The sequence below is a fragment of the Gasterosteus aculeatus genome, chromosome 21 (genome assembly GCF_964276395.1).
Source record: "Gasterosteus aculeatus chromosome 21, fGasAcu3.hap1.1, whole genome shotgun sequence".
Taxonomy (NCBI): Eukaryota; Metazoa; Chordata; class Actinopteri; order Perciformes; family Gasterosteidae; genus Gasterosteus; species Gasterosteus aculeatus.
In genome coordinates, this window is record NC_135708.1 from 4,752,153 (window position 1) to 4,779,779 (window position 27,627).

The 27,627-nt window shown below is 45.5% G+C and overlaps 1 protein-coding gene and 1 long non-coding RNA gene across 2 annotated transcripts in view; one reads left to right on the forward strand and one right to left on the reverse strand.

The window, feature by feature from the left end:
* The window catches only part of LOC144390375 (uncharacterized), a 91,506-nt gene that overhangs the window by 36,816 nt on the left and 27,063 nt on the right, over positions 1 to 27,627 (reverse strand). The gene's annotated exons all lie outside the window — the stretch shown is intronic.
* On the forward strand, positions 1,604 to 20,713 carry LOC144390330 (NACHT, LRR and PYD domains-containing protein 3-like). The gene is made up of 12 exons (XM_078096838.1): positions 1,604 to 1,777; positions 4,826 to 4,951; positions 5,040 to 5,153; positions 5,529 to 5,642; positions 6,654 to 6,803; positions 9,239 to 9,317; positions 9,471 to 9,681; positions 9,839 to 11,642; positions 11,734 to 11,907; positions 13,948 to 14,121; positions 19,605 to 19,651; positions 19,796 to 20,713. The coding sequence occupies exons 2-12, from the start codon at positions 4,863 to 4,865 to the stop codon at positions 20,377 to 20,379; spliced, it is 3,540 nt and encodes a 1,179-aa protein (XP_077952964.1). The 5' UTR covers positions 1,604 to 1,777; positions 4,826 to 4,862; the 3' UTR covers positions 20,380 to 20,713.

Below are 27,627 nucleotides of genomic sequence, written 5' to 3' on the forward strand. Positions count from 1 at the left end.
CGTTCCGTGCCCTGCAGTCGCCGCTCCGGAGCCGGATTGGTGACCGCCCGCCGGGCCGACCCCCAGAGGCTCCCCGCTCGTCTGGCCGCCCGCCGGGCCGCCCGCCAGAGTTTCCCGGGTGGTCCGACCAACGTCTCGGTTTCCCTCCCCCCCACCCCTTGTTTCGCTCTAGTGTGAGCCGCCTGGAAGTCGGCCCTTGAGGGGGGGGTACTGTCACGGTGTGGTTCACTTCCTGTCTTATTTTGTAGTTTTCTGCCACTCGTGTCCCCGGGTAACTTCACTTCCTGCCTTGTCCCGTCATCCCCTGTGATCGTCTAATAGTTTCCACCTGTGTCCAATCACCTGCACCTCCGTTGTGTATTTAAGCCGTGTGTCTCTTGTGTCACTTGTCGCGTCATTGTCTTTAGCCACGCATGTCTTTGTCTTTCGTCGCGGAGTTTCCTGCCTGCTGTTTTTCCCCTGGATCCTGTGTTTTTGGCCTTTTGGACTATTAAAGTCTTTTTGTTTTTCGACAAGTCTGCGTTTGAGTCCTGCCTTCCACCCTCAACCCTGACAGAGCGCTTGATTTCAGCCGTATTATAAAAGAATATACGATACGGGACATGAAACATGACCAGTAGTCCAAGTCCAAGCAGCCAGTTGATGGGGGATTTATGCTACTTTGTTGAAAACATATGTTTGTGAATGTGACTTTGAAAGAGTCAGAGCCTCCAGCCACCAACCTCACCGCACGTAACTCCCAGCAGCTCTGTGAAAGGTCCAACGTCTAGTTTCAGAAGATCTAAGGAGACTTCTACAGGTCAGAGGACCGTCTGAAGAGCTTTGCAGTACTTTCATTAGAACTTGTATTTCCGATGCAGAGGTCTGCAGATGTTGTTTTTCTGACCCACAGTAAGTAAAAACAGATGAATCTGATGACTAACTGTCACTCAACTAATAAACTGTCCATCGACAGTCTTCAGCATCTGGTTTTCATGATGATCAATGACAGAAGCTGGAGGAATTACAGTTTGTGTTCTACATTCAGTCACATCTTACTGTGTGCAAGCAGGCTGCTTTACTGGCTGTTCTTACCCACAATCCTTTGCACAGCAGGTATATGAGCCAGAGGGTTCAAGGTGCCATGTGATGAAGTAGAACACTGCATGTAACAACATGTCCTTTGTGATTTGGCAGGCGGCATTAGACTGATACGTGGGGAAGTTGTTCCGCCCCAACAGGTTCAACCTGATCATCAAAGTGGAGTGAAGAATAAAAACACTCTCAGCTCAGACTCTGTTGTCTTAGTGGATGTTTTTATTCAATATAAACTCTTCACTACATTTGTTACAAAGGTTTCTGCTTCATCACGTGTTCCCTACTAGTCTACATGTAGAAGAAGACCAGGTGACAAAGAGGGGCGTGCACGGGTCCTCTGAACCATCTGGTCCAACAACAGCATCCAGTCTGTTGTCATAGCAACTCTTTACAAGGTGGAAGGATTGTTCCACAGATGCTGGTTTTGATCCTGAAAGACTCTTGTTGAGCCGTGAGGAGGATTCTGTTCACGAGGACCTTTGACCCGGTTAACACATCTCACACTGAGAATCAGTAAACCAGTCAGACTTTGGACTTGACGTGAGGACCCACCCTCTGTGATAAAAGATAAGAAGCTGATAAGAAGTCACTTCACTCCGTCTGATGGAAGCTGAAGTGAAGCACGGAGCTCCTTTTCTACACGGACCTGCTGAGGACAGAAGAGAGCTGCTCACTGAGGAAGTTCATGTTTACGAGCTCAGTAAGTGCAGCTGTGATTGGTTGAATGACATCATTGATGGTCGTGAAGGTGTGATTGTTTAAAGCTGGGAAACAAGATGGCGCCTGTGTGAGCAGGCAGAGAGGAGCTGCTGTTAGTCTGAATGATGACGCTGTGATGAAGAAGAGGAGCTCAGTCTGATCTGGGGTCTGTGAGGACTGTTACTGATGAGGAGGGGAAGGTAGCAGACGGAGGGGCACTAGGACCCAGCAGGGACCACAGAGCTCACCTGGGCCTTTGTTCCTGAAACACACCTGAGAGACGCTCTGTTTGTCTCACCTGCTGCTTCAGTCCTTTAAGTCCACAAAGCTTCATGTTCATTTCTTCATCTGCTTTAAACACATTTAGTCACTTTTTAGTGTTTGACTGTGTTTGTTTTCTTTAGTCTTCAGTTTTTCTCTCATTGATCAGCAGGTTGTAGTCGACCTTTTACTAACTGATCACATGGTGAAGTGAAGCGTCCCATCAGGAGAAAGCTTCCCCATGTTACCATGGTAACCACAGTGTTTCCATCAGGACAGCTACAGGTCACCTTACTGGTCTGTGTTTTACTGACTTTTGGACTCTGACGAGGAGAAACAGCACAGCTCCATCTGCTGGAAGAAGAGTGATAACATTCATCTTGAAAAACACGACATTTATAGGATGAGCATTTTAACAAACCTAACCCTAACCCTGAGTTTAAAAGGGTAAAAGGAAGTTTGTCTTTCTCCAGAAGTCTAAACTGGAACAGACAACAAACTGAAACGCAGAAGCATAAACTAGGCTTAAGTGTGCGTGTTTATATTTTAATACTAAGCAGAACTGTCGGGAGGCGGATCAAAGTCAGGGAGGGTGCAGAGGCACATGGAGCAGAACATACAGATGCAATAGTCTTCTGGTCAGCGAGAGGTTTCATCTTTTTCTTAGGTGGCATTTTTGCCTTCTACTTTTCCTGCTGAAGGTAAAACGGGATCACGTGGGAAGCGGCATGTATGCGCAGACGGCGTGTACGCATAACAAAATGGCGGCCGCCGTTCAGAGTGTTGTTCGTTGCCACACAGCCACCACCGGAATATGTTTTATTTATTCCACTACACACGTTAAAACATCACCGACCTGAGTAAACACAGCATAGAGCAGTTGAAACGTGAATTCATTTACTACTGAGAAGTTTGTATCTTTATTGTTGAAATGGAATCTGCGGTTACTGGCTAGTTGTTGCTGTAGCGGCTAAACTAGCACGTCGCGATACTCAAGGGGATCATGTCTGCGCAGAGTTAATGCGCAAAGGCTTGAAGCGGCGCTTGTCAGGTCCGCCGACAGGTTTCTTTCTGCTAGTTACGGTGATTTTTATGGAAGTCCATTTCCGCCACAAAAAAAAAGAACGTCGAAATGATGACTTGAGATATGCGCATGCGCAGGCTCCTGCGTTGTTTGGTACATTGACTTTATAAACCCTCTTGGCGACTTCTGGTCAAAAGCGACCAGCGACCTTATCTGGTTTTATTGGAGACTTCTGTGGTGTCTGACGTGGCGTGACGTCACTGAAGCAGGAACCTGGCGGCTCGCAGCAGTCCAGCTGCAGTCAGAGGAGACACACGTCACGTGCAGGCTGAAATCAACGCGCGCATGCGCAAAGCCGCCGCCGATTCTGCAGCGTCTCTCCTCGTTGAGAAATTGCCAATACTGGTTCAATAAAGAGAGAAGAACTTTTCAATCGTTACTAATCACGATAACTACGTAATAAATACCACCCGGAATGTATTTTATCTCCCTAGAAGTTCTATTTATTTCGGACTCGGAAATACGGAAGATAATTTAGACTCCGCTAAAAGTCGGACGTCCCTGTTTGTTATGAGAGAGGAGTGAGCGGGTATCGAACGTACGACGTTTACAGTTCGCTAAAGTTGGAAATATATATATATATATATATATATATATATATATACATACAAGGTCCTCTCTGGGAACCGTCACCTTATCGTGGTGGAGAGGTTTGTGTGTCCCTATGAACCTGAGGGCTGTGTTGTCGGGAGCCTTGTGCTCCTGGTAGGGTTACCCTTGGCAAAGTGGTCTCAGGCGAGGGGCCAGACTAAGAATGGTTCAAGACCCCCATGAAAAAACGGAAGAGGGAAGGAGTTACCCGGCCCGGAGGAAGCCCGGGGCCCCCATTTGGAGCCAGGCCCAGATGGAGGGCCCGACAGCGAGCGTCTGGTGGCCGGGTTTACCGCGGAGCCCAGCCGGGCACAGCCCGAAGGAGTGACGCGGCAGCCCAACACTCTACTCCCCATGGGCTCACCACCTGTGGAGGAAACCGATGGGGTCGGGTGCGCTGCTACAAGGGTGGCAGTGACAGTGGGGGGTCTAGACGGAACAGACCTGGGCGGCAGATGCTGGCTCTGGGGACGTGGAACGTAACCTCTCTGGGGGGGAAGGAGCCGGAGCTTGTGCGGGAGGTGGAGCGTTATCAGTTGGATCTGGTGGGGCTTATCTCTACGCACAGCCTCGGCTCTGGAACCAAACTCCTGGATAGGGGGTGGACTCTATTCTACTCCGGGGAAGCTGTTCCCCCCGCGACCCGACCCCGGATAAGCGATTGAAGATGGATGGATGGATGGATGGATACAAGGTCCATAATAGAAATATTACTAATATAAAATATGTTGTATGGTTTGAGTATAAACAACCTTTTGTTTGGTTTTACAGGACTGATCTTTGCACCACACTTTTGGTTCCCTTCCACCTATACTTACTTATAATATTGATATTATAAAACTATACATATCTCATGTTGTCATTCTGCATGCTGAGTTTTAGTGGCCTATATAGTGATTTAACATAAATAACGTCCTGATGGACCGCTGCCTCCTGCCCAAGGAAAGCGCTTAAAAGAAACACAACATTTATAGGATGAGAATTTAAAATGACGTCTCTTGACACGTTGTCTCAAGACAACAACACAAAGTGTCCCATGAGAGTTTTAGTGTTGAGGTGAATGAGCTCTGTGTGTTTGTCCTGATGAAGATAATAACGTGTGAGCTCTCCCAGCAGGTTGGTGTGAAGGTGTGACGGTGTGGACTCTGCTATGAATCCCGCTGAGGACCCAGAGGACGGAGTCCCTCCCTCTGAAGCCCCTCTGTGTGGGGAACATGACAGCCAGACCAAAGCTCAGAGGTGAGAGGACCATCTCCAACTGTCCTCCACCCGTCTCCATGTCCCAACGTCTCTGACTCACTGACTCTGCTTCTATGTGTGTGACCAGGACCCATCAGAGACCAGGACCTGGACCTGGACCCAGCTGTGTGTCCATGAAGAGTAACCGGTCTATGCATCTTCCTATAGTCTTCAAAGACGTTGGTCCCTCTGTAGATGCAAGGTGAGGGTCTCAGGCTGATGATGAGGTGTTTCTACCAGACTCTCTGGTGGAGGTTCTGGGTTTCTTGCTCCAGGGCCCTTCAGCAGTGTCCAGTGAGGGAGGGAGAGCTCCATGGAGGACTTGGTGAGACCTGTTGGGACTAAACCAAACTGACTGGTGAAGAAAACAGTGAGCTGAAAGACTGAGCTGTTGATTGTCAGTGGGACCAGCAGGACCAGTAGACCTAAACCACTACAGGGAGTCATGTGGTCCACATCCAGACCTCACGTCATGGACCTTTACCTTGTTTTGGTCTCTGTGAGGACGGACACCATGTGAGCTGATGCTTCATGATTAGATGATGATGTGATGATGTAATCTCAGTGTTTCTTTCAGTTCACATCAGCAGAGAGGAAAGTCTCCTGAACCCAGATGTTTGTCCATGAAGAGTGATCGGTCTATTTATCGTCTGATTAACTTCTACGAAGGACGCCGTTCTTATGACACAGAGTAAGTAGGGCCCTATAAAATCTGTTTAATTTTTTCTCAAATTCCGGTTTACTTTTCTCCCCACAATTTTTTTTTGTCTTTTAATATTTGAGAATTCGGTTTTTAACATTTTACACAAATTTAACCCAGAGACAGTAAATTAAGAACTAAAATGTAGACAATATATTAAGTTAAAACTGAAAACTTCCGAACATAGAACCTTATTTCAGGCAAAAACATGCTGCATGATAAAAACATGGCAATATTTTTCTTGTGTGTCCAAACAGAACAGTTATTCAAAAAAAAATTCTGATTTGATGGTTTAAATTAAACAAAATACATGACTGAACAAAAAATGCCGTTAGTTCTTTGTAAGATCAAACTAAGTAAGAATACTCCTGTCAATATCTACTAACAAAGGTACATAACAATTGCAACAGCCCGTGCAGTAAACAATAAAACATGTGGTGTAAATATCAAAAACATTGTAAACTTCAATTCCAAGTGCAACTCGAAGCCTGAGCTTGCACAAACTCCTTGCTGATGAGGAAGCGCACCCATCTTGTCTTTCTAGCAGGCAGATCTCATCCATGTCACAATGGAGAATGATTTGCAGAGCTGCCAGGTCTCAGCCACCAGCGTGATGACATGGCAGAGGCAGGTTACATGTACGCTGTTGGGCAACACTCCTCTCAGAGCCTCCTGTATTCCTTCAGACAGTGAGCAGCATTATCAGTCACCACGGCCCAGACATCATCACGCTCACATTGTTGTGATTGAGAGACAATAGAATGGCTTTGGAAGTATTCGCATCTGTCCAAGAAGACAACATCAATCAGAAAGTACTGTTGTCCAACGCCTACGATGAAAGATAGAAGATAATAATAACCATGATTAGTATTGTGTCACAACAAAAGGGTGAGATACAGCTAGACATAGACAGACGCTTTATTTGCTTTAATTCTTAATTCCCGATGTGAGAGTAGCTTTAATGTTGTGATCAATACATTTAATACATACATGTGTAACCAGGATCCATCAGAGACCAGGACCTGGAGCTGGACCTGATCCTGAACCTGGTCTGCAATCTGGACCTGAACCCAGATGTGTGTCCATGAAGAGTGATCAGTCTATTGGTCGTCTGTTTAACTTCAAAGATGGACGCCGTTCTCATGACCCAGAGTAAGTTCTTAAACAGATGAAGAACTGTTCTGATCCTCAGTCATGAATTACATAAATTTGTTCATTGTTTAACGTGTCGTTTCCATGACGATCCATCATGACAGAACTCATTATCTTCATCTAACTCCAGGGTGTCAAACTCATCTTAGGTTTGGGTCAGATACTGTCCACTTTGATCTCAAGTGGGCCGGACCAGTAAAATCTTAATTGATGGTCCGGTCGACGGGGGGCCGTCATTTCCAAGCGGGCGCTGCTGCCTGGAGGAACGCTGTGGTCTAAAAGGTCTAACACAGGGGAGCCCACACTTTATCAGCTCGCAAGCTACTTGTCATCAACGCTTCAATCCAAGTCATGGCGATCGCCCGAATAATGACAACGAGCAGCAGCGGTAACCAAGGGAACAACAGCGCTGCAGACCGGGAGCACAAAACGAATCCATGTAAAGAAACAAGCTACAATAAGTTACTGCAGACGTTCTTGGTCGTTACCTCACTCCATGACTTGCACTGAGGCATGCGTGGTGACCTGACGTGCTTCTTTCTTCAATGTTAGGTGATCTACCAGCACTGCGTTGGTGAAGGACCAGGGGCCTCATTTATAAACGTTGCGTACGCACAAAAGAAGGCGTACACCGCTCTCCACGCAATAATTGGTATTTATAAAAAGCAAACTTGACGGAAAAATGTCCTTCATGCAAGCTCGGACCCACGCGTACGCACAAAAACGGGTGAAATGAGAACCGTCGGCAAATGCAAGAAACACGCAAACGTGTGTGAAAGTGTGTAAAACTAGACAGTTGTAAAAGAAATGACAATACTGCCTCTCATAAATAACACAAACACCCGTTTGATCTGCAGCGTAAAACAAACAGAAATACAAATTAACACATTTTCAAAAAGAAAAGTGAAATATGTTCTGCAATAATATCGGCACGTTATTAAATTCATTCTCTAAACACAGCTGTTGCTTGTCAGATGCAATCAGATGGACGGTAATAAAACGCCATGATGCCGTCACAATGCGTAATGACGCTGATGGCTGATCTTCGCTCTTAGAAGATGTGGCACATGGAAGGATTGGCGCTGTAGTGCAGCGCACCATCGGCCTGTTTAAGGGCAGATGGCGCTGCCTCGACTGCACTGGAGGGAGGTTGTTGTTTACTCCTGAAAAGGTGTGAAACATCGTGCTGCGTGTGCTGTGCTACATAATGTGGCACAGCTTCCAAACGTGCCTCGAACCCCTGACGCCGATGTTGGCCCAGACCCTGTCCCCGATCCCCAATCACTGCCACCAGTCTCTCATCAGGAGGGGACAGCTCCGGTGTCCCTTTCCCCCCCGGGCAGACACACGTTGGCGATGGCGCGCTAAACGCTTTTTTGCCTCCACTTTGATGTCAGACCAGTTTTTCTTTATTTCGGTCCGAGGTCGTGAGGCTGCAGCGTTGCTCTGCAACGTTTCGCCCCTCAGGTGCCTTGTTGGCATCAGTGATGTCCACACTGTGTCCTCCAAAGAGCATCTTACTTCTCATTCCCAGCTCCCAATGATCATTTCCACTTCACACTGAGTGAAGTTACGTTTCTTCGTTTTCCTCTCAGTGTCATGATTTCGCAATCGATGAATATTAATTTGTGGGCGTTCCACAGACTATATATGGGCAACTATGGGCGTGACATGAAGCCGCAAAAGCTGTGCTGCATTTAGAAGTGATTGTGATTTATTAAGGGAAAACGTAGTGTAGGACGTTTTATAAGTAAGAATGTTTCTGTGCGTACGCACGTCCTACGTTTCATCCGTACGCCACTTCTGGAGCAAATCTTACGCAAGCTTTTATAAATGAGGCCCCTGGTCCCCCTGGTCTAACACACGTGCTCACTCACAGAGTGCAACCCCCAGTGGACTGATTAGGAATAGCAGCTACTTTTATAGAAAAGCAATTTGTGTCTTTCTGTAATTCTCACAATAGTAAAGTCATCCAGCGCACTGGACCCCCCGCAGACCAGATTTGGCATGTGATAAGAATAAACTCAGTGCTCTGTGGACCAGCTGACGTGGTCTCTGGACTCCATGCAGAGGTTTGGACAAAGTATCGTCAGTAGACTCTGTGAAAAGGTCCAAGAAAGACCAGTTTCAGAAGATCTAAGGAGACTTCTAGAGGTCAGGGGACGTACCAAAGAGGTTTGGAGTAGTTCCATAGGACTTTGTACCAGATGCAGAGGTCTGCAGACGTTTTTTATGACCCACAGTAGGAACTAAAACCAGATGAAACTGATGACTAACTGTCACTCAACTAATAAACTGTCCGTCATCATCGACAGTCTTCAGCATCTTGTTTTCATCATGATCAATCATGACAGAAGCCAATATCTTTACCCAATGTTGTATTGGTGTTGATGGTCCAAACACCATGTGAGCTGATGGTTCATGTTCCTCCACAGAGAGGACCAGAAGAGCTCAGAGGTTCCCACAGGTCCGTCTGCCCAGCAGCATCAAACACACCTGGACTACATCTTCATGGTGTGTACATGAACAACTACTTTTACATCTCTCAGTTCACCATCATCTCCATGCTGCACTTTGTAGACCAGTGGATTGTCCGTCTGTCCAACATGGACCTGATGGTGGCTTCCATGTTCTAGTTGGTGTCATTCACAGAATGTTCTGTTCCAGCTGCTGGAGGAGAACATCCTCACTTTTGTGAAGAACGAGCTGAAGAAGATCCAGAAGTTTATGAGTTCAGATTACCCAGAATGCTTAGAGAAAGAGGATGAGGAGGTGCTGGATGAAGAGCAGAGGAGGAGCAGAGAGGCCTTTGTGAAGATCTCAGTGCACTTCCTGAGGAGAATGAAGCAGGAGGAGCTGGCTGAGCGTCTGCAGAGCAGTAAGAGGATTTCTCTACAGACTTACCATGCTGATACATGAGACCTTCACTAATGTCTCCAGAGATGGACAGAATATATTCATAGTTATTCTCTGAGGAAAGGGCATGTTGAAATCTATTCTGTGACTCATTGATCTTATTTGTTGTCTTCATCCAGGACTTCCTGCTGCAGTTTGTCAGCGTGAACTCAAATCCAACCTGAAGAAGAAGTTCCAGTGTGTGTTTGAGGGGATCGCTAAAGCAGGAAACCCAACCCTTCTGAATGAGATCTACACAGAGCTCTACATCACAGAGGGGGGGACTGCAGAGGTCAATGAAGAACATGAGGTCAGACAGATTGAAACAGCATCCAGGAAACCAGCCAGACCAGAAAAAACCATCAGACAAGAAGACCTCCTCAAAGCCTCAGCTGGAGGAGAGGAACCAATCAGAACCGTGATGACTAAGGGAGTGGCTGGCATTGGGAAAACAGTCTTAACACAGAAGTTCACTCTGGACTGGGCTGAAGACAAAGACCACCAGGACATACAGTTCACATTTCCATTCACCTTCAGAGAGCTGAATGTGCTGAGAGAAAAGAAGTTCAGCTTGGTGGGACTTGTTCATCACTTCTTCAGTGAAACCAGAGCAGCAGGAATCTGCAGTTTTGAAGAGTTCCAGGTTGTGTTCATCTTTGACGGTCTGGATGAGTGTCGACTTCCTCTGGACTTCCACAACAATGAGATCCTGACTGACGTCACAGAGTCGGCCTCAGTGGATGTGCTCCTCACAAACCTCATCAGGGGGAAGCTGCTTCCCTCTGCTCGCCTCTGGATCACCACACGACCTGCAGCAGCCAATCAGATCCCTCCTGAGTGTGTTGGCATGGTGACAGAGGTCAGAGGGTTCACCGACCCCCAGAAGGAGGAGTACTTCAGGAAGAGGTTCAGAGATGAGGAGCAGGCCAGCAAGATCATCTCTCACATCAAGACCTCACGAAGCCTTCACATCATGTGCCACATCCCAGTCTTCTGCTGGATCACTGCTACAGTTCTGGAGGAGGTGTTGAAGACCAGAGAGGGAGGAGAGCTGCCCAAGACCCTGACTGAGATGTACATCCACTTCCTGGTGGTTCAGTCCAAAGTGAAGAAGGTCAAGTACGATGGAGGAGCTGAGACGGATCCACACTGGAGTCCAGAGAGCAGGAAGATGATCGAGTCTCTGGGAAAACTGGCCTTTGATCAGCTGCAGAAAGGCAACCTGATCTTCTATGAATCCGACCTGACAGAGTGTGGCATCGATATCAGAGCAGCCTCAGTGTACTCAGGAGTGTTCACTCAGATCTTTAGAGTAGAGAGAGGACTGTACCAGCACAAGGTGTTCTGCTTCGTCCATCTGAGTGTTCAGGAGTTTCTGGCTGCTCTTCATGTCCATCTGACCTTCTTCAGCTCTGGTGTCAATCTGCTGTCAGAAGAACAAACAACCTCCCTGTGGTCTAAAGTCTTTGGAGACAAACCTGAACCAATGCGTCTCTACCAAAGTGCTGTGGACGAGGCCTTACAGAGTCCTAATGGACACCTGGACTTGTTCCTCCGCTTCCTCCTGGGTCTTTCCCTGGAGACCAATCAGACTCTCCTACGAGGTCTGCTGACACAGACAGGAAGTCGCTCACAGACCAATCAGGAGACAGTCCAGTACATCAAGGAGAATATCAGTGAGGATGTGTCTCCAGAGAAAAGCATTAATCTGTTCCACTGTCTGAATGAACTGAATGATGGTTCTCTAGTGAAGGAGATCCAAGAATCCCTTAGATCAGGACGTCTCTCCACAGATAAACTGTCTCCTGCTCAGTGGTCAGCTCTGGTCTTCATCTTACTGTCATCAGAAGAAGATCTGGAGGTGTTTGACCTGAAGAAATACTTTGCTTCAGAGGAGGCTCTTCTGAGGCTGCTGCCAGTGGTCAAAGCCTCCAACAAAGTTCTGTAAGTACAGAGAGAGTTAGATTCATACATCAGAACTGAAACATGCCGCCATCTTTTATACTTTCTGCTTCTTTTTCATCCTTCTCTTCAGACTGAGTGGCTGTAACCTCTCAGAGAGAAGCTGTGACGCTCTGTCCTCAGTTCTCAGCTCCCAGTCCTCTAGTCTGAGAGAGCTGGATCTGAGTAACAACCACCTGCAGGATTCAGGAGTGAAGCTGCTGTCTGCTGGATTGAAGAGTCCACACTGTGAACTGGAGACTCTGAGGTCAGATTAAGTTTTGTTTGTCTGAATGTCTTAAACCAGCGGTTCCCAACCTCCAGAATGCCGTGACCAAATTTGAAAATCTTTTGCGGCCCACCTAAACCTTTAATTACAACTCTGATGAAAACATAATGATTAAATGACCTTAATAATTTAACCGATTAAAATGTTTTAACCGACAATGTATGTTTTGTATACCATTTTCTCCGGAGCTCATGTGCCATGTTTTCCGCACAATAAGGCGCATAAGATACTGCAGTTTATGGCGGCAAATCATCGACTGACACAAAATTCGAGAGCGCAAATCAGGTTGATGCGCTCGCTTAAATCAAACATCCGCAGGCAAAAGTCTGCCTCGCGCGAGATACTTGCTCCCTCACGGAGCGTGAACTTCCTCGCTCGCGAGGTTAGTCTCTGCTCGCGGTCGAAGGAGTTTTCTACGCGCTCGCTGGGGACGGAGCCAGTCACCATGGTCTCTGCACCTGATTGGTTACAAACCCCGTCTTTGGATTGGCTGGAGTGATGCATTCACACAACTATAGAAGCCCATTTCCGCACTGAAGAAAGCGGATAGAAAGTCTAAATTATGAGATGAAACGTTGTCAAAACACAAACGCCACCTTTATGTAACCGTAGTGGAGCGTAGATGACAACCAGCTACAAGCTTTGTTTCTCCGACGCGCCCTGAAAGCAGCTCCATATCTCCAGCGCCCCGTTTGTTGAACAACGACAGGCGGACAAAAGCAGCCTTTTCCAGCGAGAGCCTTATTGTTTTATTAATCTGCCCGTTTAAATTGTTTGTGCTTCATCAACTAATGTTTCAAACAACTAGTGTGCCACATCATAAATATTTTTATATCTATTTCAAACTTTTCAAAATTTAAAATTTAAAACTTTTTATTTATGTACTGTAAATGACCTCTCGCGGCCCACCAGGGGGCCGCCGCCCACACTTTGGGAATCACTGACTAAAACTATCTACTCCACAGCATGAACATCATCATTGTTCATCAAGATTTCAGACCTTATAAAAACCTTTTTTTCACCAGAAGATGAACCTTGTCTATGGAGCCAGAAGATCTAATCTAAGAGACTAAACTAGGGACAAAAATCTGTTTATGTTTCCATCACATCATCGGATTCTTGTGGAACCAACACATTTGATACGGAGGGAATGAAAACACAATGTTGGCTCACAATAAATCATCACAGGGTCGTCCTATTAATCCTCTTATTCATGCTGTGTAATGTTATTTTAATATGGTTCATTGAGGAAAATCAGAGGTGTAAAAGAGACTGAAACTTGGATTTCTGGCGCTTCAGTGAAAATCTGCTTAGAGTTTCATGGTTGCTCATTTAAGTTGTAGATGGTAACTGACATTAAATTAGCAAATAAAGATCCTTTTTAATCACTTTCCTTTTTTAGTAGTGTAGTCTACACTAGTACTTGTATAAACACTTAACTGATTTTATATGAAATAGGATTTCATTTTAACATCAATGTTATTTTTCTTGTTGATTGTTTTCTCTTCAGACTTATTGGCTGTAACCTCTCAGAGAGAAGCTGTGACGTTCTGTCCTCAGTTCTCAGCTCCCAGTCCTCTAGTCTGAGAGAGCTGGATCTGAGTAACAACCACCTGCAGGATTCAGGGGTGAAGCTGCTTTCTGCTGGACTGGAGAGTCCACACTGTGAACTGGAGAGTCTCAGGTCAGGATTCAATTAAAGTCCACTTGGTGTCTTAATTTACATCCGGAAGATTCTTTCTGCTTGCATGATTTAAATCAAATATGTATTTTCCAACTATTTCCATAAAATTTGTTTATTTTCAATATAATGTAAATATTTGAAATTCTAGAGTTAGTAGTAATGTAATCAGATTGTTGATGTACATTAGTGGGTGTTTAGTTGTGACTGGAAACCAGTCAGTAACCATGTTAATGTGACCCCTCTGTACCTGATAGGATCTCAGTACTGCAGTGACCTTCCAGCCCTCACAGCTCCCTCAGATCATGTGACATGTGTCTTATTATGTGTGTCTGCAGGCTGTCAGGCTGTCTGATCACAGAGGAAGGCTGTGCTTCTCTGGCCTCAGCTCTGAGCTGCAACCCCTCCCATCTGAGAGAGCTGGACCTGAGCTACAATCATCCAGGAGAATCAGGAGTGAAGCCGCTGTCTGCTGGACTGGAGGATCCTCACTGGAGACTGGAGACTCTCAGGTATGAAGAGGCTGCAGCCACAGACCATCAATCTGTAGAGGAGCTGGAAACCTTTTCTCTGTCCCACTGTCAGCCTGGTTAATAAGACCCTGACACACCAAGCTGACCTCAAACTATCAGAGACTCATCAAAGTGTTTGTGTCCCACATGAGACCATCGACACAGACAGAAGTAGTGAGGATCAGTAGCCAGGATGAGCCTGAACAGGGAGGAAGGTGATGAAAACCTTGTTTCTCTGGAGCTTTGTCTCCACGTTATAAGAGAGGACAGTGTCTCCTGACACGTTGATGGCATCATGGTGGGTTGATATGAGTCAACGTGGTCACGCTGCAGGTTTGTGGGCTCTTAACAACTAAAAACAACAATTGGATGTTTAGATGCTGGTACCCTGCCTCCAGTGTGTGTTTGTCCTTTAGTCCAGACATTATTATTAAGAGACAAACAGTCAGAGAAACAATCTGTTCAAAGCGTCTTGATGGATCATCACAGGAGGAACGTTTGGTGTTTTAAAGGAGTTCAGCTTCACCTGCTTTTGGTGCTTTGCACTGAGAGACGGTTCCCTGGATGATAAGAGTGGACTTGTTGAAGCTACAGGTGACAGTCGGCCACACACGCTCAGTGAAGAACCAACAGCTGATGGTGGACCTGGAATTAGTATCAACTATATCGTAGAAATGAACAGAACATACCAAAAACACCCTATCCAGATAAATGTTTCCATCCGGATGGAGTGAATGTGATTGTGGTTGGATGAGAAGTGTTGGGAGCGGCTAGGGGGTCGTATTAGGTTACTAGCAAATGAGGAACTAACTTATGGACATTAATAGAATTATTAATAATCACTAAGATACTTCTCAGAATGAATAAATAACGGGGCACCACCCTGAGCTAACAGGGACCAATAACCAATACTATAAATCAAGTCTCATAATTTATATTCACTCCTTGAGAGTGAAGATGTTGGAAGGAGTTAAGTTCGAGCACTGGCAATGTATGTCAACGGTCACCACCATATAAATTCACAAGTAAACACAGGAAAACGGTTCTTTAAAGTATAACAGGGTTTATTAACTCACAGGAACACCGATCAAGATCACCTATAACTGCAACCAACAATCCCCATGACACTTATTTTAAACCTACTCACTAAACAAGCAATCAAAACCAGAGTGTGTGTGTGTGTGTGTGTGTGTGTGTGTGTGTGTGTGTGTGTGTGTGTGTGTGTGTGTGTGTGTGTGAGCACAGAGGGGGTGAGAGAGAGAGAGGGGGGGAGACGAGGGGGGTGCAGGGAAGGAACGGCGGTGCGGTTGCGCGCAACAACAAGCGGAGTGCCGGTTATCACACTAGGGGGCGAGCGAGAGCAGCGGGGCGGAAGTGAGACCGTTAAATCAAACCACCGAGGAAGACGGGAACGTTAAACAGTGTAATACGACTACTGGACGTGAGGGGCGAGCGAGAGCGAAATGCAGGAAGTGTTCCACGTATTAAAGCAGGGGGGTTCAAACTTTTTTCACTGAGGGCCACAGACTGAAAAATATGCGAAAGGTTGAGCCGCTCACTAAAGTTAAGGTATATCACCTCTAGTGTATTAACAGTAATACAAATCAATCAATCAAATGTAGGTAAATTATGCTTGATAATTTATTATACTTACAGAAAAAACTGCATAAATCACATGTCTCCATTATTGGGTTTTCATTTTTTTTACAAAAGGGTTGGCAGCTCATCCTCAGATTGCTTCTTCGTCAGGATGGGGACCCCCTTCACAGCCCTGTATAAAGAGGGAAGGCTTTATTTAACCTACTTATGGAAATCATTTATCAGCTAACGTGTTTAAGAAAATGTTATCAACTTTAATTGACTGCATTTATTAGGTAATTGGGCTTTTGAACACATGAATACTGTGTAATATATTTGAACTCGCCTACAATGGGAACAGTGTTGCACTTAATGGGAGCAGTGATGCTGCTCTGGACTGAAGGACGGCTGGCAGGTCACGAGTAAGTTTGCTGGTTGAGATGTGAAGGACATCACAGAGACGGCTGTCGCTCATTTTGGTTCTCAATCTGCTTTTGTTCAGAGTTCACAGAGAAAATGTTTGCTCGCATATGTATGTTGTGCCAAACAGACTGGTCATTCTTTTTGCGTGGCGTCGCATCAGAGGAAACTTGGCCTTTTCCAATCTCCGGTAGACGTCCGGTAGGGAGAGGAGCTGCATCTCGATGAGTTCTAATTGCAGACTCTCTTCCACTTCTTCTGCATCAAGCAGGAAGGGAGTTGAGAACAGCTTGATTTCTTTCTCAATGACAGAAACATCTTGGAAGCGCTGATTGAATTGTGTCATAAGAGTTGTGATCACAGAAACATATTTCCCCTTTTTAGCAGAGAGGTCGGCCTTTGGATGAGCACGTTTGATTTCGGACAGCGTAGGGAAGTGCGCAAGGTTGAAGTTGCGTAGTTGTGTCTCAAAAAGACGAAGCTTCGCACAGAAAGTTGTGGTACAAGCTGGTCTTTGCCTTGTAGGCTCTTGTTCAGTGAGTTCAGATGACCAGTAAGATCAACTAGAAAGGCAGTAAGGGAATAAAACCGCTTCAGCACGGAGCCGCGACTAAGCCAGCGCACGTCACAATGATAGAGTACGTCCCCGTATTCAGCATCGACATCAGATAGGAAAGCTTAATTCTCTGTGGTAGAGCCCTCGTGCTCGAATTATGTTGACAGTTTTCACAACTGTGGTCATCACATCGCCAAGCTGGACTGTCTTGGCACAGAGAGCTTCTCTGTGGATGATACAGTGCAATTTTACAGCCTCGCCTCCACTCTCTGGCACCTTGGCGCACACCATAGATGCCATTCCTTTGCGCTCGCCTGTCATAGCGGGAGCCCCGTCCGTTGCAACTCCACACAGCTCGTCCCATTTAAGTTCCATCTTGTCAATTGCACCTGACACGGCTTCAAAAATGTCCTCACCCGTTGTTGTGCCCTTTAGACTCCAAAGATCAAGCAGTTCCTCCGTGATGCAAAAGTTATCGTCAACTCCCCGCAAAGAAAGGAACAGTTGTGCGGCGTTCTGTTGCATCTTTCATCATATGCAATGGAGTAAAAGTCAAAAGCACAAGCTTTATGTGACACTTGATTCTGTATGTTAGCTGACAAGTCTTCCATTCAACGCACAATTGTGTTTGTGGACATGCTCATGTTGTTGAATTCCTGCATCTTTTCCGGGCACATTATTCCAGCGACTTTAATGAGGCACTGTTTAACCAAGTCACCGTCTCACCCGCGGCGCGCTATGAGTTGAGCTACCTCATAGCTAGCTATTGTAGCGTTTTCTTGTGTGTTGTTAGCAGGGTAAAAGTACTGTTGTTGAGCCTGCAGGTTAGCTGCCATGTGCTGGACTTTGTCCTCTCGCTCAGCAGCAGTGTAGGACGTGAAGGTCGGATGCTTGGTTTCGTAGTGTCGTCGTACATTGGACTCTTTTATCACTGCAACCGTTTCATTGCAAATCAAACAGACACACTTCTCCTTGACTTCTTTGAAGAAATATTCATTTTCCCACCATGTTTGAAATGTTCTGCATTCACTTGCTATTTTGCGTTTCTTTGGTTCTGCCATTTTGTCGTCGCGGAAATTTTTTATTTGAACATTATTTTTGTGGAAACGCTGCATTAGGACTGCAGCTAGTGAGTAGCTCCACCTACTGGTCAAACTAATAACTACAATAGAGTCAAGGGCAAGTTTCATGTGTGGGCCACATTCCATTCTATTTTTATAATTTGCTGCGGGCCAATAAAAAATGGATCCCAGGCCGCAAGTTGGCCCGCGGGCCGTACTTTGGACACCCCTGTATTAAAGCAACGAGGAAGACGACAATTTCACTGCTATGGCAACGCCATCTGTTGCTAGGGACTACGGCTTGGACGAAAAAGGGGGGGGGATACTTAGACGCGGCGCGAGGAGATTCTGTCCCGCGAACAGCGGAACGTAGATCAGCAACGTGAATCAGGATGGTCGGATCCATGTGTGTGCAGTTACAGAACCAACGATGTGGCTGGCGATACGAAATGAAACCACAGGCAAACGGATCTCACGGTGGAGACCCGGGAAAAGAAAAGAAAATAAGGAACTATTCTGATCAACACGCTAAATTAGTCTGCCCAGAAAACCAGTCTTACTGTTTGATGGGCGTTGGTCATCAGCTTCCAGCTGACTGAGGACAGTTGAGCTCCGCGTAGGGAAACTCAGTGGATGAAGGCGATTTCGGCCGTGGGGTCCGAACTTCTCGTTGGGAACAGAGGCGGCGGGGGGTCAGAGAGCAGCTGTCTCTCCGGTCCTCTGGAGTCAACAGGAATGAAATCAAAAGGGAAAAGGAAGCGGGACGTAGTGGAGCGCGAGTCTTGAGTTCGTCCAGCGAGATTAAGACTGAAATTTGGGAATTGGAGGGAAAGAAAAGAAACCAAACAACGTTGTGTTGTCTCGATCTGTCACTAACGGGAAGTCAGGCGAAAGAGATCGATCCTTTGGCGCAATCTCTTCTTATGAACTTGAGGTCCAGGTTACAGGCCAGTGGCTTTCTATTCAGAATGTTGGTCCCTGGGACAAAACCAGCTGAAAACCCCTGGAGGGGAAACATCCTTCTCACCTTTTTCACCCGTGACCCGTTTTCATGCCTGCATGTCACACTTAAATGTTTCAGATCATCAAACAAATGTAAATATTAGACACAGATAACGCAAGTAAACACAAAATGCAGTTTTTATCATTAAGGGGAGAAAAGAATCCAAACCTAAATGGCCCTGTGTGAAAAAGTGATGAAAACATAAATGAAGTGAGGTTCATCACATCTTTGGAAAGCCCAGTTCCATTTCTCCAGCCACAGCCGTTCTCAATCTAGAAATCACTTAAATAGGAGCTGCCTGACAAAGTGAAGTAGACCACAAGATCCTCACAAGCGAGACATCAGGCTGCGATCCAAAGACATTCAGGAACAAATGAGGAACAAAGTCATTAAGATCCATCAGTGTGGAAAAGGTGACAAAGCCATTTGTAAAGTTTTGGGACTCCAGCGAACCACAGGGAGAGACATTGTCCACAAATGGGGACAACATGGAAACATGCACATTGTGTGAATACTGAATGGTCTGTATCTGCTTTGTCTTTATGAAACAGTTTAATGTGAATGTTCCTTTGCACACGTCCCATGAAGCTTGATCTGTAGCATGACGTCATTTCTCCCGTTTGAATTCACATCTGGTGAAAGTACAGTGACAGGTCCATTTCTTATTTGTTATCCATTCATCTTCTTCATGAATATATTCCAGCACCTCGTCGCTGTGTGACGCCTGACTGACAGTCTGTGGTCGTCTGTAAGTAGTGGTAGAAGAAGAAGAGGTGCTCCATGTGGACATGAAGGACAAAGCTGTGTGTGAGAGTGATGTAATGTCCATGTCTCCATGCTGCTCTGACCCCCCTCCTCCTTTCAGGGTGGAGCCTGATGGAGTCCGATGGTTGAGACCAGGTCTGAGGAAGTGTAAGTGTGCTTTGATTCATGAAGATTCAACCATCTTCACACTGTGACATCACTCATTCACCTCTGTGACGTCATCATCAACGTGTCAGTAGATGAACACATGATTAATAACTGCAGCTGTATTGTGTCTTGTTCTCTCATCAGATTCCTGTGAACTCACAATCGACACAAACACAGTAAACAAACACCTCAAACTGTCTGACAACAACAGGAAAGTGACACATGTGAAGGAGGATCAGTCATATCCTGATCATCCAGACAGATTTGACGTCTATCATCAGCTGCTGTGTAGAACTGGTCTGACTGGTCGCTGTTACTGGGAGGTCGAGTGGAGAGGAGGAGTTTATGTATCAGTGAGTTACAGAGGAATCAGGAGGAAAGGACACAGTAAAGACTGTGTGTTTGGATCCAATGATCAGTCCTGGAGTCTGATCTGCTATGATGGAGGTTACTCTGTCTATCACAATAAGACAGAAACACGCATCACCTCCTCCTCCTCCTCCTCTGGTAGAGTAGCAGTGTATGTGGACTGTCCTGCTGGCTCTCTGTCCTTCTACAGAGTCTCCTCTGACACACTGATCCACCTCCACACCTTCAGCACCACATTCACTGAACCTCTTTATCCTGGGTTCAGGTTCTGGTCTCCTGGTTCCTCAGTGTCTCTGTGTCCTCTTCAGGAGGGAGAGTCTCCTCCTGGTGGAGAACCTTCCTCTCTGCTCACCACATAGTTCAGTCTGTACAGCTGATGGTGGTTCATGTGGGTGTAGATGCAGGTGGAGCAGGTGAGGGGTACCTGAGCTGGTCTGGACTCTGGGGGGTCCACAGCTCTCTGGGACTCAGATGGAAGTGTGAAAGAGCTCAGCTTAATGCTGCTGTGCTCCTTCAATCAATAGATGATCATTTAGATATTGGCTCCTAATTAGGCTTTAATCTTCATCTTTATGTGTTCAAGAAGACATTTTATAAGACGCTCTTTCATCTGTCCCCCCCTATGAGACAAATGTGTCCTTATGTGTGTGTGCGCTTCATCAGCAATAATAAAAACAAGGTGAAGAAGGAAAATATGAATGTGTAATTCTTTCTGAGCCCATTTTAACTTCAAATCTTTCTAAATCTGTTGAGTGAAATCAAATCTAATTTCACATAATCAGCTTTGTTTTGAACAAGAAGCTTTTTAATGGTTCAGCAAACCTCTCAAGGAAATATTGAATATGCGTTACTTGTGTTTTTATTCACTATAATGTCATTTACAACATTTACTCCATGTGTTACTTTAACAGAAATATAATTGTTTGTCTCTAATGTTAATAAATGACTTTTATTGGAAACAACTCTACATGTTTAAACAGGCCATCAAATAAAGATGCTTTCAACACGCTGTATTATTTCTTTTGACATGAAATACTCTGATCCTTTTTAAAGATGCTGTACTATTGACTTTTGTACTATTTCCTCCATAATATCTGTATTTATTCTACAGCCCTGTTGCTGTGTCAATAGCACAGAGGAAACATTGGTGGTGCAGCATGTTGAAGAAGGAAGTGAGTAAATAAAGAAATGAGTAATGAATAAGTTGCTTTATTAACCTTATTAACCTTCACGCAGAGCCGTCTCACAACAACACAAACTACTGAGCTCGCTACTTCAGGTGCAACTTGAAGCTTTCATTCTGCACCAAATATCACACTTAAGTCACCAACAAAAAGACACAAAGCACAAGCACACATTTGATAACAGGGTGGAGTTTATCTCCTCACAAAGTGGAGTATTGAAAGTGTTAAACGGGATTTCCCGCCAAAATAAAAGACAAACAGCAGCAGCATTGCCACTAAATGCAATAAAACACGCGTTGTGCAGCGTGGACAGAAAGAGGAACGGCTTTAACTTTCCATCTCTTAATAACATGGTTATTGTAGCTGAAAGAAATGATTACAATAAAGTACATCCTCATTCTGCTCTAAAGCAGGTGTGTCAAACTCATCGTAGGTCACTTTGATCTCCAGCCATGTCCAGGGCTGATATGAAGGTCCAAGGTGATTCTATGTGGACGTTTCTCCAGGTTTCATGGCTCGGCTTCACCTCCTCACGCACAAACGCATGAGGACCGTCACCGACTACTTCCTGGCTCCCTGATGGGAAGCTTCCGGATGCTTCTCTTTTTGAGGTGAATGCTTTTAATTTGTGTCGTCAGTGAAATGGATTCATGAAGATGATTCAATGAGAGGACGATCGGGATCAATCTCTCTATGAATAAATGCTACTGACTGATTAATGCTCAAAACAAGCTCACATGGGACAGTATTACATATTATATTTGGACTTCCGTGACACTAATGCACACTTCATATGTATTTGTGTCATATGTATGTATATAACAGAGTTAGGGTAACCTTCAATATTTATCTCCATAAGATATTTCTGGGCTTTTTAAGAGCAAAGAACAAGTTCCTGTTGTCATGCAGAAGGAAGTATTAGAATGTGACTCCAAAGCTGAAGTCACTTAGTGAGTGTTACACACTAAATGAAGACATGTCCAGGGGGCCACATGTGAATTGAGTAGATGCATCTGATTGTTAGTGTTCATCTATTTTCATTTCAGGATGTTGCATTAATGCTCACTCAGGTTTATCGTCAGCTTGATGTGGGAGCTATTATTTAGTTACTTATTCTTGAATATAGTTGGATTAATTGTTTGGGTAATTGGATCACTAATTGGCTGATGCTGTGCGCACCTGGAGGTTACTTGGGGGCACAGCCAGGTGGGACCAGCATGCACCTGGATGACTAATAGTGTTTAGCAGTGAGACAGTGAGACAGAGCACTGCATAGGAAGGCAGACAAGTTGTATCGTATGTGTTGTGGATCCTGTGGAATAAAGGCGAAACAAAGGAAAAGATCGGCCAGACAATCCGCTTTCTTACTGCGTGACAGAAAACAAAAACTAGGTGCAGCAGTGACCCTTTGATTCAAAGATGTGTTGGTAACAAGGACAAATGGCCACTACAATTAGCATGTTTAAAAAACAGTTGTAATATGAATCAAACACAATAGTCATTTATGTCATATAATTACTGTACACATGAACAGCCACAATGTAACGTTAAGACCTGAGCAGCACAGCATTTCTACCTCCCATGTGCTCAGAGTGAGTTACTTCCTCTGTGGGGAAACACTGTTAGATCATCAGCTGTTAACAGCCTCATATGGTTTGGAGGAGTAAGAACATGATGTAGAGTCAAAGGGAGAGAGAACAGTTTCATTTTCTCTTTAGTTCAACACTGATATACAGAGTGAAGGTAAAAGATACAACTTACATTTTAAAATCAGAGTTTGTTGTGATTTCCATCATTGTGACCGTGGCACATGGAGTACAGAGGGTGTGCTGCAAACCGCAGGGTTGGTGGTTCAAATCCCAAGTCAAACGTCCCTAAGCAAGACGGCCAAACCCCTAACTGCTCCCCAGGCGCCCTTATGTTGATTTGATCTAAGGAAGTTATTATTGCATCATGCTTTGAGTTAAGGTTACATCATCACTACTAGTTAACGTTTGAATGGTATTCAACGTTTAAACATATAAGGATTTAATTCCTGATCGATAATCATTACAGGCTTAGACTTTACTTTCTTAATTGGCTTTTTAGTTTTAATTTAATTATGACTTTAGGGATTTTACCTTAAGATGATGGGTTTTTGGGGTTTCCTCTTCTCTCTCCTGTGGAAGTGTTTACGCCGTATTGTATAAGTTTAATCTCAGGTTTCATTGAGTATGACTTTTATTTTGAATTTGCTCAAGTCATAACTGGTTTGATTTTCTTGGAGCAGTTTGAGATTTTTTTGGATAATTTGACCTGTATTGATGGCGTTTTGACCTGTATTGTAGTTATTACTTTGACTCAGCGTTTTCATTGACTGTCTCAGTTTCAGATCCAGTAGTTTACTTTGCATTGCTGATTTCAGTTGTCAATCTGATTCAACATGTTTTGTAGGTTTCATTAGTTTAGACTTTACATCATTTGTCTCCTCATAGTCAGTGACACAATAGCTCCTGGGACAAAAGGGACAGCTCAGGGTTCTTTAGATACACCAGGTTGCATCATGGTTACTTTTACAAGGACCAGAGAGCAGATGAAGATCAGATGGAGCCCAAAGAAAGAGAAAGGGAGTGGAGGATGATGAAGAGATGCTTGAGAAGATGGCAGAAGAATGGGTGGTTCCCAACCAGGTCACCACCTGTGGGTGAAGACAGGCGCAAGGTGTGGAGGGAGACTGTAGCAGCAGGAAACCAAGCCACTACGGCTTATGTGGGAGCCGGCCGCTTAGATAAGTAAGAAGAGACGTGTCTGCACCAAGCGGCTGCTCGCCTACTGGAGGGCAGTCCACCCAAACACCCCCAAACCTGCTGTTGGACTGGCAGAAGAAGAAGCAGCAGATTGTGAGCCCGGTCAACATGTCACCCCTCTCAGTGCAGACACCCATGCCCCCCCTCAGCTGTACCCAGAAATGACAGCAGCTGCACAGGAGAGGCCAGGTCCTTCCCGCCACATGCAGAGAAAAGGGGAACTTCAAACAGTCCCTTTGTGAAACCGAGCATCCAGAACAAGAACCTCTGTTCCATCTGAGAGGAGGAACGGAGGAAGTCGTGAGCGATGGAGAAGATGAGCCTGAGGGAAACAAAAGATGACATCGTCACATGAGGGTCACGAGAGCCTGGTGGTGGAAATAGAAGAAGAGGAAGAAGGTAGCTGTGAACATGAACACCAGGGGGCCACAGAAAAGCTGTCCATCACATCACGACTCCTGTCCATCAAACCACATGTGCAGAGAACCCATCCAAACCACGGCGAAGGAGGAGAAGCTGCTGTTGGAGGACGTCCTCCTCATAGACATTCTCAGATATCTGCAGCAGCAGAAGCAAACAAGAGACTGCAAGACGGGAGACGACTGCAGGTGAGAGACAAACAGCCCCAATACCCCGTCCCCCCCAGAGGACAAATATCCAGCAGGTAGAGACCGTTCAATGGGTCTCCAGCAGACAACGTGGGGACAATAGAGGACATGGATGTTATATATGTGGACAGGAGGACCATTGGTGCAGAGAGTGTCCCAGGAGTTATGAAAGGGACATGCGACCAAACGCTCCACCACGGCTGTTCTATACAACGCAGCCCGGCAGAACCAGAGGACGGGTCCACCTCCCCCCCCCCCCCTCATACAACCCCCATAACAACTAACTGGTGACACACCGACGCCCACTGCTTCCCAACAGCCCAGATAAGCAGCCTTAGTCTCCCCAGTTTACGACTCACATTCCAGGTAGAAGAAGGGAGAATAGAGAGTGCAGACTATTGAGAGTGTCAGAAAATAGATTTACAACCAGTACGAAACATTGATTTACTAATAGAGGGAAACTGTCAGTAACAATGAGACATGGTTGTGAAAGATTTAAATGAGGAATGAAGGTGATGAGAATTGTTGTACATAGTGTCAGTTTTTTGTATTAATGTTTGTAGTTTTTTAGTCTCCTCCTAAACTCAGAGATGGGCTGTAAATTGTTGAGTGCTGCTATCGAGTGTAAAGTGCACGATACACTTGATACAGTATCTGGATGATGGAAGCAAACGTCTGATCAAAGGAACATTGATAGCAGCAGTACATGAAATAGGGAAACTTGTTAGACGGTCATCCTGTAATGGTACAACAAGTAGTACACACTGGAAGCGAATGGCGTAAACAAACAGATGGTCGTCCTTGTTTCAGCCCACTCAGCTCTCTTTCCCTTTCTCACTCCGTTGAGACTTGGTCGAAAGTCTTTCGGAGACCCTTTTTAAAATCCTGGATGGAATTTGTTCCGAGCAGTAAGAGTTTTTATACACACATGTGAAGGCCATCCTCAGTGGCAGGTGCAATTTATAATTAATAGACCAAAAAAGAAGAAACGCGGATATGAATACCAAACAAGATGTGAACCGTCTATGAGATCGAGTCGACCGCCCTCCCTTCTCAGGACACAGCTAGTGGTGTGAATCTTGTGGTCTGAAAGCATTGTTGTGTGCTCACAAACCATGCGATCGTAGGCCGGCTCTTGATCTTGTAACCGGCGGCACATATTGGCCTCAGTGTCAATGAAGGCGTGCAGCTCGCTCACAGGCCTTTTCAGGTAGTGCACTTCATTGGGGGCACGAGAAAGTGCCATATTCACGTTGTATCCTGTCGGAGGAGTCCAGAGCAGTGAAGCGCCAGCTCCGGGTCTCCGGTTGTTTCTGTGGTACATGGTGAATATCAATAAAAAGACTTGTGGAAAGCCTGTAAAAAGGCGTTTGATAGACGGTAAACGACTCAGTGTAGTCTTTAAAAAGACCGGTGGAAAGCCTGTAAAAAGGCTCAAAGCCTGTAAAAAGGTTTTTGTTTTGATGGTAAATGACTGAATGTGGTCTGTGAAAAAGGGTGTTGAATCTTTCAAAAGGCTACTTAACTCTGTAACGGACAGATGTCGCTGATAAATTCTCTGGAGAAAATATCTGAACTGCTCCCTCTGAACTCAGTAAGACAATGAACAGAAACATCTGATTCCGTATGCAAATGAATGTTGGAATAATACGCACTCATGTGGGGCGAGCATTCCGTCACCATGGAGACGGGGTACAAACACGGCGCACAGTAAAATATGTATATACACATCTCATAAGCAGCACGTTCAACAACGTCTCTAAAATGTCAGCCATTAACAAAGACTTTAATACAAGACTTTGAATGACATTGTTCTGTATCACTATTGGTCAGAAAGTCACCTGTATTTAATTTGCCTACCTGAAACCCTTTGATGCTCACCTCAGAGTTCAGGGCCACCGTGATAGAGAGGGGGAGCTGCTGCTGTTCGGCTGTGCAGGAACCACTTCCTGTTGACCTGCAGACCACCGAGCCGCCACGCTGGAACACAGAAACCTGAGAGGAAAACACACGTTTCATATAGAATATGACATAGGAAGTAACCCACGCTGTGTGAATTGAGACTTTAACACTAACTGTGTCCAGGGTGACGGGCAGACCCAGAGTCCGGCCTCCTTTATGCGCCTTTGCAGTGAGGACGTCGTACCAAACCTAAAACACAAGCAGCCCTTCATGTAACCGGCGCCATGAGGTGACTTGTGAGTCACTAGAAGACGTTTGTTACCTGCTGCTTGATTTACCTCACCAGATCCAGGAAGAAGGACTCGCACAGCTTGAACACGCGGCTTGGTTACAGGACTGGCCAGCAGTGCTCCACCTACATACAATCACAGACAGTTAAGATCATAAAAGTGAGAACTTCACCCAGTAAAAAAAGGTATTTATCACCAATCATATACTGGTGGTCCACAGCGAAGGTGCTCTGTTCTCCTGGGAACTCCACCCAGAGAGGTCTGTGCGCGTTTGAATAAAACAAGCATTTCCATAAGCTCTTCTTAAAAAGTGCATCTACTGATGTTTTAATGACCAACTTAAAACATGACAAACATGGACCTCTAGTGTCAGAAAGCAGAAGGTAAAGTGGACAAACAGCCTGCAGTACTTCCACTGGGCAGCAGAGGGAGGCAGACGGAGGTGTGAGCCAGGTGGAACAGAGTGAACCAGTAAGGCAGCAAACAGGACCTGAGGGCACAAGAGGCAACACTCGGATCATTACACACTGAACAAAGAGGACTGTGCACGTCGACGCTGATATTTAACAAGGCCACCTCTTCTTTGTCCACTAAGACACATTTTGACGATTCGTCCTGTTTATTGTTTTTTCACGCTAATTGAAAAAAGACCTAGGAGACGATATTCATTAAGGGAAAGCAGTTGTTCCTGGTGGATCCAAATGGCTGTGACTCATTTGACTGAAACAGTCAGAGAAGCTCTGTTGGATCGCAGTGCGGATGGCGGCGGTGACTTTCTCCCCAAACAGCTTCGTCCCCTTTGCAGACTGAGAGCTCCCGGCGTCTCGCTCGCTCTGC